Source organism: Mastigoproctus giganteus, chromosome 3, assembly GCF_048544385.1.
Source record: "Mastigoproctus giganteus isolate SK-2022 chromosome 3, ASM4854438v1, whole genome shotgun sequence".
Lineage (NCBI taxonomy): Eukaryota > Metazoa > Arthropoda > Arachnida > Uropygi > Thelyphonidae > Mastigoproctus > Mastigoproctus giganteus.
In genome coordinates, this window is record NC_143577.1 from 192,109,071 (window position 1) to 192,121,272 (window position 12,202).

At 36.4% G+C, this 12,202-nt stretch overlaps 1 protein-coding gene across 2 annotated transcripts in view; it reads left to right on the top strand.

The window, feature by feature from the left end:
• Positions 1-12,202, top strand: part of LOC150088528 (ERO1-like protein beta) — a 176,134-nt gene that overhangs the window by 7,075 nt on the left and 156,857 nt on the right. Inside the window, exon 2 of one of the 2 annotated variants that reach the window (XM_090369548.1) lies at positions 4,487-4,606. The exons of the other annotated variant lie outside the window; for it this stretch is intronic. Coding sequence (XP_090225674.1) covers positions 4,487-4,606 — 120 coding nt within the window. The remainder of the gene's footprint in view (positions 1-4,486; positions 4,607-12,202) is intronic. 2 annotated transcript variants of the gene reach the window in all.

Below are 12,202 nucleotides of genomic sequence, written 5' to 3' on the forward strand. Positions count from 1 at the left end.
CAACAATGGACAGGTGATGTGGGATTTTTTTGGCTGATTCTTATAAGCTTGCATCATTTGCCAAGTATAATAATACTAATGATAGTGAAGCACTTTAAAACATTGGTATTTGCATTGATATTGCACTCAGTTGAAAACCTAGATTTTATGATTAGACTATGGATAGCAACCCTCATTCCTTTCCATCATCTATAGCACTATTTTCTCAAAAACAGCACATTCCAAGAAACTAGTTCCACTTCATTTCATGATTAAAAGAAAAATACCCACGTGAAAGCTGCACTGTAATTCAGTTTATTTTAAGTTATTACTGAACTCGTGTATTTCAATTGCTTTTCTATAGCATCATGCGAGAAAAATATACCATCTGTTTTCAAAAGTACTATTGGACAAGTTGTGTTCTTAGATCTACTGTTTAGTATTAATATTAATAGTGTCAAATGATGCAAGAAAGCAGTCTTACACAGCGTCAGCCAGAAAAAATCCCATTTCACCTATCCATTCCCTCTGATAGTTTTTCTAGTTGTTCTTTGAATTTATTCAGACAATCCACTTCCACAACAACGGAAGCTTGTTCCAGCAATCAACCACCCTTTGGTTGCTGAAGGCCTCAGTACCAGAGTGACTATGTTATCAGCTGCTCATTTGGGCAAGGCTAGGTTTAAATCTTAGCAATAATACAAGGAACTTTTCAAGGCCTCTTCAAGCAGGGCTGAGTAGCTTTAAGTGTGAATTTCTGTTTTTTTTTTTTTTTATCATGCAAAAAGAAAAACCACCTGTGCAATTAATAGACTTTGCATACTGATCCTGTTTGCCTCAGTTCTAAGTCAAAATAATTTCTCTTTTTAATCAACTGAACAATATATGAAGCAACTGCAAAAGAAATTTATGAAAATTCTTTGATTATAATAGAATCTTTTAAAATAGTCCATACCACTGGACTGCATTTGCAAATGTAACTTTGCAGCATTACTGTCACTACAAGCTTGGATATTCTTTAGATTGAGGTGAGGCAATCAAGGCTATTGTTTGTAAGTGTGTTTCTGGATGACAAAACCCAAAGTTCCATGACAGCAGAGCAAGTTAATGTACAGTACAGTGCATTACATTTTAAAAGTGTTAACAAATAATAATAATTCAAGATTTATAACAAAAAAAAGTAAAAAGTGATGACTTTTATATGTGAACTGAGAACATTTTGTTTCTGCAAATGTTCCATATTATTATTATTATTATTAGCCATGTGGTGCAAGGAAGCCTGAGGCTTATGCTGCACCAGCCAAAAATAATTCCCAAGTTACCCTGAGAGAGAGAGAGAGAGAGAGAGAGAGAGAGAGAGAGAGAGAGAGAGAGAGAGAGAAAGAAGTAAAGGAGTCGCCAAGAAAGAGAAGAATGATGATATCTAGCTCAGGATCCTGGGTGTGCTAAGCCCATACTCACCCAGATGTGAGCCCTACCATTCATTCCTTCCAACCACCACATGGCAAAAAAAACATATCTAGCGCTTCAGCTACAGTATACTGCATATGGATAACCAGTGAGATATCTATGAAGAAACAAAATAATAATAATAATAGTTTCTGGGACTCTATTGGTGTGATTTTAATGAAATTTGGGAATGATTGACCTATCATTCTAAAATGGCCAAATATAAAATTTTGTGAAAACCTACTGGGATTCAAGTTATTACATCATGCTGACAGATGGATAAAAGAAATATTGTTGAATTTTTATTATTATTGTTATTAGTGGCGTATGATGCAAGGAAGCAAGCTTGTAGAGCATCAGCCAAAAAAAAAAAAAAAAACTCCCACATCACTTGTCCCCGCTCTCCAATAATTTGTCTGGTTCTTGCTTGAATTTATTCAAACTGCCCACCATTGGAACACACTTCCAACATTGGAGGCGCCTCCGTAGCCAGGTGGGAAGGAGCAGCAGTGCATAGCACACGCTTCTTGATTAGACTGGGGTTCGAGCCCGTCATCACCAAATACTGAGGATGCGGAAAGGTCAGGGAATGACCACCGCATATCCCAGAGCAATATGGCCTTAGTTGCTAATGCTCCTAAAAAAAAAAAAAAAAAAAAAAAACACTTCCAACACCAGATGAAATTGTGTTCCAATAGTCAACCACTCACTGGCTGAAGTCAGATTTTAATGAAATGTAGGTTGACTTTTAAAATCTTTCTGAAAGGTCCAAATATAACCCCAACAGCTCGCATTTGGTGAGTATGGGCTTGGCACAGCCAGGGTCCTGAGCTGGATATCATCATTCTTCTCTTTCTTGGTGATTCCCTACCACTTCTGTCTCTCTCTCTCTCTCTCTCAGGGTAACTGAAATTTTTTTTTTTTTGGCTGGTGCAGCATAAGCCTCAGCCATTCCTGGCACCATATGGCTAATAATAATAATATAAAATTTCATGAAGGTCTGTCCACTTAGAGTCGAGTTATTACATAGGAAATAAAATAATTGATGAATTTCTACTAGTCTAATTTTAATGAAATTTTGATTGGCTCTACAAATCTTTTTAAAAGGTCCATGTCCCGGATTTTCACGAAAATACAGGACATGGAAGTTAAGTTATATATGGATGGACAGACATGGTAAAGAAAATAAGCACATTATGCATATATGCTAATGAGCCTAGAAAACTATGGCAACCCTAATTTTTTCCACAGTGCTATAATTCTCTTAAAAACTCCAGTTTTCTGTTAAGGGGATAATATTTTCCCTCTGTGACAGTGATAGAGCTTGGGCTTTGCCCTGTAGAAATGACAGTATTCCTTCACGAGTTGACCTAAAGTTACTAATATCATTTTTAATCAAATAACATCACCAGGAATCTAATTTATCTACTTGGATACGCAAAAAAGATTAATCTATTACTCATTAAAACTTGAAGACACTGTTGGGGACATTTTCAAAACTATTTGGTTCCCATCATCAGAAAATATATAGCCTTAATTAGTGTGTGTGGGATGGGATGATGTATTATCATGAGATGAGAGGTACCATGTAAATATAAGTTGTTATAGTGTGTGTGGATGTAGGGTTTCCACATATCTGGCTTTTCAAGTTAATATAAAATAAATTCAAGTGTTTACAGCAGTTTGTGAAATTCTCAAGTTAGGCTCATTCCAAATAAGTTTATTCCAAAGTTCATCCTCATCCAATTTCTTTTTGGTATGTACCAACTCCCAGTTGATGCTTGTGCATGCAGTATAGTCTGCTTTCTGTACAAACCACAGCAGTTGCATGTGTCAAGTATATTAACAGTTACTATAATAAGTTTTATGGTACTGCAGAATCCTCAAACTGTGGCTCGTGATCTCCCCCCTCCCCCAGTGTCCTAAGCAACTTGGAGGCAGGTCACAATTTAAAAAAAAGTTTTTTCAGGTTTTAAATGATTTTATTTATTTTCTCTGCAACAGTTTTATTTTATAAAGTTTAAGGCTCTGTCATTGTTTTATTTGATGTATAGATTAAAATTTAATTATTAAAAGTAAATGCAACATTTCTTTCTTGTCAAACTCTAACATGAGTGAAATCATTAGTTTCATTTATGAGGGTGGTGGCTACAAATTCATTTATCGTGTTAGAGAGTCATGGGTATAGTAAAATTGAGGACCCTTATAGTACTGGTTAGTTAGTGTTACCCTTAAAGTGTACTCAGAACTCTTCTTTTTTTCCCATACTCCGAACTGTGGTAAAAAAAAAAGAATAGCAAAGATCAAGATTACATATGATGTTTAATATTTTAGTATTAAATAAAGCAAAAGGTGATTTTATCAAACACACTGTAACTGACAAATATAAACTAATCAAAGAAATGTATTGAATTAGCATAACATAGACCTGTTGTTTAATTATTTTATATATATATACAAAATATTTGTATTAAAAGGTTGTTTTTTGCAATTACTATGTTATATACCCAAAAGCCATTTTTCATTCTGAAAAAAAGTTGTCCTTTTTCAATTTTAAAATGTGGCAACTGTATGTGGATGTGAAGTTTATGGAAGTGTAAAAGTGGGAAGGGACTGTAACTGATTTAATTAAATTTTATCTGTTAAATGTAAATTTAACGGATAAAGATTTAATTAAATTTTATTCGTTAAATGTGGGTCGGCCAAGACAATGATGGTGAGATCAAGACCACCTCCAAGAGCTACAACGGAACAGGTAAGACCTTAAAATACCTAAGCCAGACCAAGTTCATGATGATGATGTAAATGATTAACTAAAATATATTATAAATTCTTGAACAAAAATAGTTACCAGAAAAGGTGAATGAACCCAAGAAACTAACCACCATACAAGTAACCAAACTGGAATTAATAAAAGACCAGTTCCAAAAATGCTGCAGGTCCTGTTAATTACAATATGCATAATACAAATATTATATTTACTTTTCACTTATAGATTACAGAAACTAGTTTATTATTGGTCTGTATTTTATTAATTTCTGTAATTTTTTTTTTTTAGCTGCAAGGCCAAATAGATGATTGTGAATGCAGCATAAACACTGTTGATTACTTCAATAATTATAAAATATACCCAGTTCTTACGAAACTGCTGACTAAAGATTATTTCAAATATTTTAAAGTAAGTATTAAAAAAGTTTAACAAAAGCTACAAATTATTTATTTCTAGAAATTTGTATATCTTTATATTTAGCATTAGTAGTGGCAAATGATGAAAAAGAGCAAGCTTACACAGCATAAGCCAAAAGAAAAAATAAATAAATAAACATTTCACTGATCTGCGCCCTCTAATACTATGTCTAGTTCTTCCTTGAATTTATTTAAGCTATCAACTTCCACAACAACAGATGGAAATTTGGTCCAGCAAACAAACACCTGCTCATTAAAGGCAAACTTCTGCACTGCATATAGATAGCATTAATCCCAGATTAACATGCTAGCTTTGTGTTACTACACTCAGAGAAGTGGAATATGAAAAAGACCTTTGGGGTAATTGTACAGACAGGCTGCCAGGACAGCTCATGGGGTTTTGTTAATACTGTAGTTCAGCCATATCTTATTGGTTTGTTGTTGTTTTAGGATTTTATGGTGTATTAGCGTCTAAGGCTATAATTCGCCAAGTCAATCTTAAGTATTGTATACAGGTGGCCTCACTTTAGGAAGGATGTAGATCTGCTGGAACTAGTTCAGAAAAGGGCAGTGAGATTCGTGAAGGGAATGAAAGGATGGTCTTAACAAGAAAGGCTTCAGTTCTACAATGCAGTGTTTGGCAACTAGGCATGGAGAGATCTGATTGAGGTGTATAAGGCCTTGAATGGATTGAGTAAGGTAAATGTTAATGGTATTCTTTCTCTTTCTGAGACTATACACATGAGAGGCGAAGTGTGTATTTTTATTTATTTATTTTTTTTGGTTGATGCTTTATAAGCTTGCTTCCTTGATCATTTGATAATACTAATACTAAGTCTTATCAGTTAATCTGACATCCATTTAGGTCTAAGCCCGAAATAGTATTACTTATTTTGTGTGAAAAGCCTAATAGCTTCTTTGATTTTTTTCCCCTGAATGCTTCCCATTTAGAATTTACTGTTGGCATCATCAGATGGGCCTACTGTACAGAATTTAAAATCTGTCTGAGGCTGCTGTAATTACCCTTACAAAAGCTTTTCCCTTTATCGATGACAGTAGTTGTCTTTAAGTAAATCCCACATCAGCATACTCTGATTGCTGCAATGGGTCTTTAACCTGCATGTGCTTAATACATGGAGAATCGCTGCTGACAATCATATCAAAAACATTTCTTTCCCTTGTTGCTTCTGTAACATGCTGCTGCTGCTGTAGGAAACAGTCGTCCAATAAATCTACAAATGTCTTGCTAGTGTGTGCGACCAATCCACAAGTTTCAGTCAATATCTGGAAAGTTAAAATCTCCCATTTAGGACTTTCTGATTTAATTGCCCACTATATTTCTCTGTATCGTTGTCTGTACTCATCACTGTCATTAGGCCTATAACACATTGCTGCTGTCATTTTTGTTTTTCCAGTGCTTATGCCACATCAAACATTCAACGTTGCACTGTCCACTCATGCTGAATGGATGCACTGCTTTAGCTTTATTACGCTTCTTTATTAAGAGCATAACCTCCCTCCTGTCCAGTCTGTCCTTTCTGTACACATTCTCCCTATTCAAATTCTGCATCCCTTATATCTGAGTGACACCACTTCTCTGATATCTCCATAATGTCTGCATTTGATGAATTGACCAGCACTTCAAATTCATCAAATTTATTTACTATGCTCCTAGTATTGGTGTACATGCAAGTATGCATGCACCTGTTCTTACTCATAGATATTCTAACACAGCCCACGTATTTCCTTGTTCAAAGATCTCTTAAAGAAGGCCTTGAAATCCTCAGTACCTTGCTTTCTGGACTGCTGTGGCATGTTCAATAGAAGAAGTGCAAGAATCACTTTCATCTTTGAACTTTGCCTGTGGCTGTTGTTAATCTGTTAGTCTGTGTATCCCTCCCAAAGCTAACAGTTTCCTGGCCCACCTAACACTGCCTCAATAGCATCAGCAAATATTGTTTCCCCTTTCCTTTTAAGTGTATTAGAAGCTGTCTCTCCTGTTAACAAGCAATTGTGTGTATATTATTGGCAAGTTACAAGTAATTATATGTATTTTATTTAACTCTTTCAAGAGTAAGTTTGCTAAATGTTTAGGCTTACAGTAGTAATTTTTCCACTTATGGTGATTCTGTGGAGCGATTTTTTTTTCTTGAAATATAAAAAAAATTGTAAAAATTAAAACTTTACTCATAAATGCTTTTAAATAATAATTTTTTTCTTATTTTGACTTGATTACTTCAGTGATAATTTCACAGAAAGTGAAATTATTGCCAGAGTGATAAATTACTGCCAAAGATTGCTTGAGGATAATTTTACACAAATGAAATTCTGGCTAAAAATATAATCAGATTTTTCAGATTTATTTTTATAATAAATCAGAATTCAGATTTATTTTTATAAAATCAGAAAAAAATTTATAAAAATAAATTATGGTTATTTTTTGTATTTTTAATGCAGTAGTGTCCTCCTAACTATTTATTTATCACTTAAATTTAATTTCAACCAGTTATGAATCTAAATTCCAGAGAACTTCAGATTTTTAAACCCAAAGATAGTAATGTCTAATTTGGGTTTAAAAAAGTAATAGTAGTAGAATCAGGCAAAAAAAAAAAAAAAATCACACCATTCCCTCCAAATGCCTGTCTAGTTCCTCCTTAAATTTATTTAACCTATCAACTTCCACAACGACAGATGGAAGTTTGTTCCAGCAATTAACCACCCGCTGGGTAAAGGCAAATTTCCGCACATCTATTCTACATATGTCTTTTCTTAATTTGAATTTATGCCCCATTAGATTCGTAATCTGAACAGGTGGAAGGATCCTATCAGAATTCAGCATGCTCAACCCATTCAAGGCCTTATACACCTCAATCAGGGCGTCTCCGTAGCCAGGTGAGCAGCAGTGCGTAGCGCACGCTTCTTAATTAGACCGGAGTTCGAGCCCGTGACCACCAAATACGGAGGATGCAGAAAGGTCAGTGAATGACCACTGCATATCCCCGGAGCAGTATGGCCTTAGTTGCTAATGCTCCTAAAAACCAAATAACAAACAAACAAACAAACCTCAATCAGATCACCTTGCAGGTGCCTAGTCTCCAGCCACTGCAATTTGCAGAACTTAAGCCTCTCTTGGTAAGAGGATCCCTTCATTCCCCTAGCCAATCTTGTTGCCCTTCTCTGTACAGAGGGATAATCACCTCCTTTTCCCTGCTAGCAAAATTCCTATATATCATTGTCAAAACCCCATGACCTGCCCTGGCAGCCTGTCTGCATTACTTACAAAACTTCATATCTGACTGCACAATTACTCCCAGGTCTTTTTCATTTTCTACCACCCTAAGTGTAATACCATACAGTTGGTACGTTTCTCTGGGGACACTTCTACCCGTATTCAGTACTTTGCATTTGTCAAGGTTAAACTTCAGTTGCCACTTCTTAGCCCATCTGCCCAAATTTTCTAGATCCTGTTGCAGTAGCACACTGCCATTACTGTCATTAACAACCCTGCCAACCTTTGTATCATCTGCAAACTTCTACACTAAGCCTGATATACCTTCATCAACATCATTGATAAATATACAAAACAACAGTGGACCCAACACCGAACCCTGTGGGACTCCACTAATAACATTAGTCCACGAAGAGCAGCACCCATTGATTACCACCTTCTGTCTTCTCCCACTCAACCATCCTTTTATCCATTGTAGCAACTTACCCTTAATACCATTCTGCTCCAATTTGTACAATAGTCTTCCATGTGCAACAGTGTCAAAAGCTTTCCTGAAATCCAAATATATGATATCAAAATTATTTTTTGTATCCATTTCCTTTGTAGCCACATCATAATATCCTATCAAATTTGCCAGACAAGACTTTCCCTTAACAAACCCATGCTGTGTCTGAATTATTGCTGCAGTCTTGTCTAGATGATCCTGCAATGCATCTTTAACCAGTGACTCCATTATTTTACCCGGAACAGAAGTTAAACTAACTGGTCTGTAATTACTCGTGTTACCCATCGATCTCCCTTTGTGAATTGGGGATACATTTGCACATCTCCAGTCTGTGGGGACCTCCCCTGAGTCCAAGGATGCTCATAATTATGGCTAAGGGTTTGCTTACTTCCTTTGCCGCCTCCTTTAATATAACTGGATAGATCCCGTCCATCCCAGGTGCCTTTCTTATGTTTAACTTCAACAATTTCTCCTCCACTTTGCTCTCAGTTATTATAAAATCATTAAGCACTCTGCTACAATTTGATAACCTTCTGGCATTTTCAAACCTTAATAACTCTTCATGTGTGAATGTAAATGCAAAATACTCATATTCAGTTTGTGTGCTATCTGAGCAGGATCATCAACAGTCAAACCATTGATATCAAGTGGACCAATTAGATTCATCCCCTTTCTTTTAGAGTTTATATAAGTAAAGAAATCCTTGCTGTTTTGCTTAGCATCCTTTGAAAAAAATTTCTCGTAATCTGCCTTCGCCTGCCTAACCTCCTTTGTGACCTGATTACAGACTAGCTTATATCTGCCATAGGCTTCTGAGTCGCTTGATAATTTATATGCATCCCATGCATTTTTCTTCTCTGTCACGAGTCTCATTAGTTCATTTCATAACCATTTAGGCCTAAACCTTGAACAATATTTCTTAATTGTATAAAACTTTTAGTAGCTTCCATGATTAATTCCTTGAATGCTTCCCACTTAGAATTTATTGTTGGTATCATCGTCAGTTGATCCCACTCTACAGAATTTAAAAACTGTTTGAGACCACTGTACTCACCCTTACGGAAGCAAAAACCCTTTCCTTTACACCTGATGGTAATTATATCTTTAAGTAAATCCCACATCAGTACACTGTGATCACTGCCACCTAGTGGTTCCTTTATCTGCAAATTCTTAATACACGAATGATCACTGCTGATAACCAGATCAAGAATATTACCCTCTCTGGTTGCCTCTCAAACATGCTGCTGCAGAAAACAATCATCCAATAAATCCACAAAAGTCTTACTAGTGTGTGAGTGACCAACCCACAAGTTCCAGTCAATATCTGGGAAGTTAAAATCCCCCATTATAAGACATTCTGATTTACTAGCCCACTATTTCTCTGTAAAATTGTTCATTGTACTCATTCGAGTCATTAGGCCTATAACACACTCCTACTCTTATTTTTGCTTTTGCAGTGCTTATGTCACACCATACTGACTCAATAGTGCACTGTTCATCTATATCAACTGGATGCACTTCTTTTGATTTTATGTTTTTCATAATTAACAGCATGACACTCCCTTCCTATCCTGTCTATCCTTTCTGTTCACATTGTACTCCCCAAATTCCAATTCTGCATTCCTAATATCAGTGTGACACCATATCTCTGATTTCCCAACAATATCCGCCTTTGATGTCTTGACTAACACTTCAAATTCATCAAATTTATTTACTATACTTCTAGCATTGGTATACATGCACCTATTCCCCCTGACACATCCCTTATACCCACCTGTTTCACGATGACTGCCATCAGTCCCTGAAACCCCAGCACCCCTCGCTCCAGGTGCTACTTATTCTAATAGACGTTGTGCAAGAATCACCTTCACCTCTGCCTGCGGCTACTTTTAACCTTTTAATCTGTGAAGCCCCCCCCCCAACTAGCAGTTTTCCAACCCATCTAACACTGCCTCAATAGCATCAGCAAATATTCTTTCACCCTTTATATTTAGGTGTATCCCATCCCTGTAGAAGCAGTCTTTCCTGTTAACAAGCACAGACCACGCTGAAAAAAATTCTATTCCTTGAGCCTTGCACATTCCCTCCAGGGCCGAATAGCATTAGTAGAGGCATATGATGCAAGAAAGCAAGCTTATTCAGCTCATTCAGCAATAGATTGACAAGGCTCTCATCATGTACCAGTTGTGTCTGGGCAAAATTGCAGACACTTTCAAATTTAACCCTAGCTCAAGACTTTTTTGCAACATTGACCCGTACTTGTTAAGTAAATCTGGAGATCTCCTAATCTTAATGTCATTGGTGCCAACATGTACAACAATATAACCTTTTGTGCCCTTAAAAGATGATATATGCTTTACAACATCATCAACGTTTGCCCCTGGCAGACATACCCTGGTCCTGTTCCATCTATCCTTTTTACACAATATATTCCCCGTCTCCCTGACAATAGTCACCAACAATAACTAGTTCCTTTGGGACCAGTGCATTCTGCCTTGGAGATTGCCGCTGTGTTGCCTGATGCCCAGGAGTGAATTCTGCCGTTGAGTTGGGCAGCTGAGAACTCGACAGGCCCCTCATATTAATTTCTTCGAGGGCATCTACCCTACACCTCAAGCTCTCATAGACGCCCAGTAGAACGCTGAGTTGATGCCTAATTTCTAGACACTCTCTGCACCTGTCACACACAAAGACATCCTCCTTGGCTAGATCATGTTCTGTTCCAGAGAGTTCAGCAAACATTTCACAAGTTGCACATTTTTTTAGGCTGTAATGCATTGGAGAATTTCCCCCTCCTCAGTTCTCCCCGAGTCATAGCACTCCTGCCACTCTGTGCCCGTTGCTTTGCTACTCTGGTCTGGGGCATGAAATTTTAAATTAATAAGATCAATTGATTTAATTAATTAATTGTCAATACTACACTATCTAATAGAATCCTAAATGCAGTGATGCGTATTACACTATATAATTATACGTTAGAGCTACCTAGTTACCACAATTAAAAATTTGAATTCCCTACTACTCTATACAAAAACAATGGCTGCAAGATTCGAGCAAAATAACGGTTTTAAGTATATTAAATAGTAATCTACAAAAACTCTTTATCTAAATTAAAAATAAAAATAACCAGCGTAAGTATAACTATAAGACTACGTATAAAGTACAATATAAAATAACAATTAGGTAAATATAAAGGCAAACCTTTATCGCTTTTTCGGAGCCTGTAATTTTTAAAGAGAGTCAGCGCCCCATTGTCTTAGTAATGTCTGACTTGGATTTAATTTGGAATAAATGTTATTTAAAAAAAAATAAATAACATTTATTCCAGATAAATTTAATGGATTTCAAGTTTTAGTGACAATAATTTTTATACTGAGTATAAATTTGATTGTTAGGCCCCATTTGGGATTAAAGCCCAGTACAGCTGCACCAATTGTAGATGCTTAACACAAGTTCTGCATACACATGACTACATTAGCATTAGCATTAGTAGAGGCATTAGCATTAGCATTAGTAGAGGCATTTGATGCAAGAAAGCAAGCTTATGCAGCATCAGCCAAAAAAAAAAAAAAAAAACCTACTTCCACTTCACCCCTCTGTTCGTTCAAAATACCTGTCCAGCTGAGCCTTAAACTTATTTAGGCTATCAACCTCCACCACAAGGGATGGCAGTCTGTTCCACCAACCAACCACCCGCTGGCTAAAGGCAAATTTCCGCACGTCTATCCTACATCTGTCTTTCCTCAATTTGAATTTATGCCCTCTCAGGTGATTTTTCTGAGCTAGAGGAAGAATCCCATCAGCATTGAGCATGCTTAAACCATTCAAGGCTTTATACACCTCTATCAGATCAC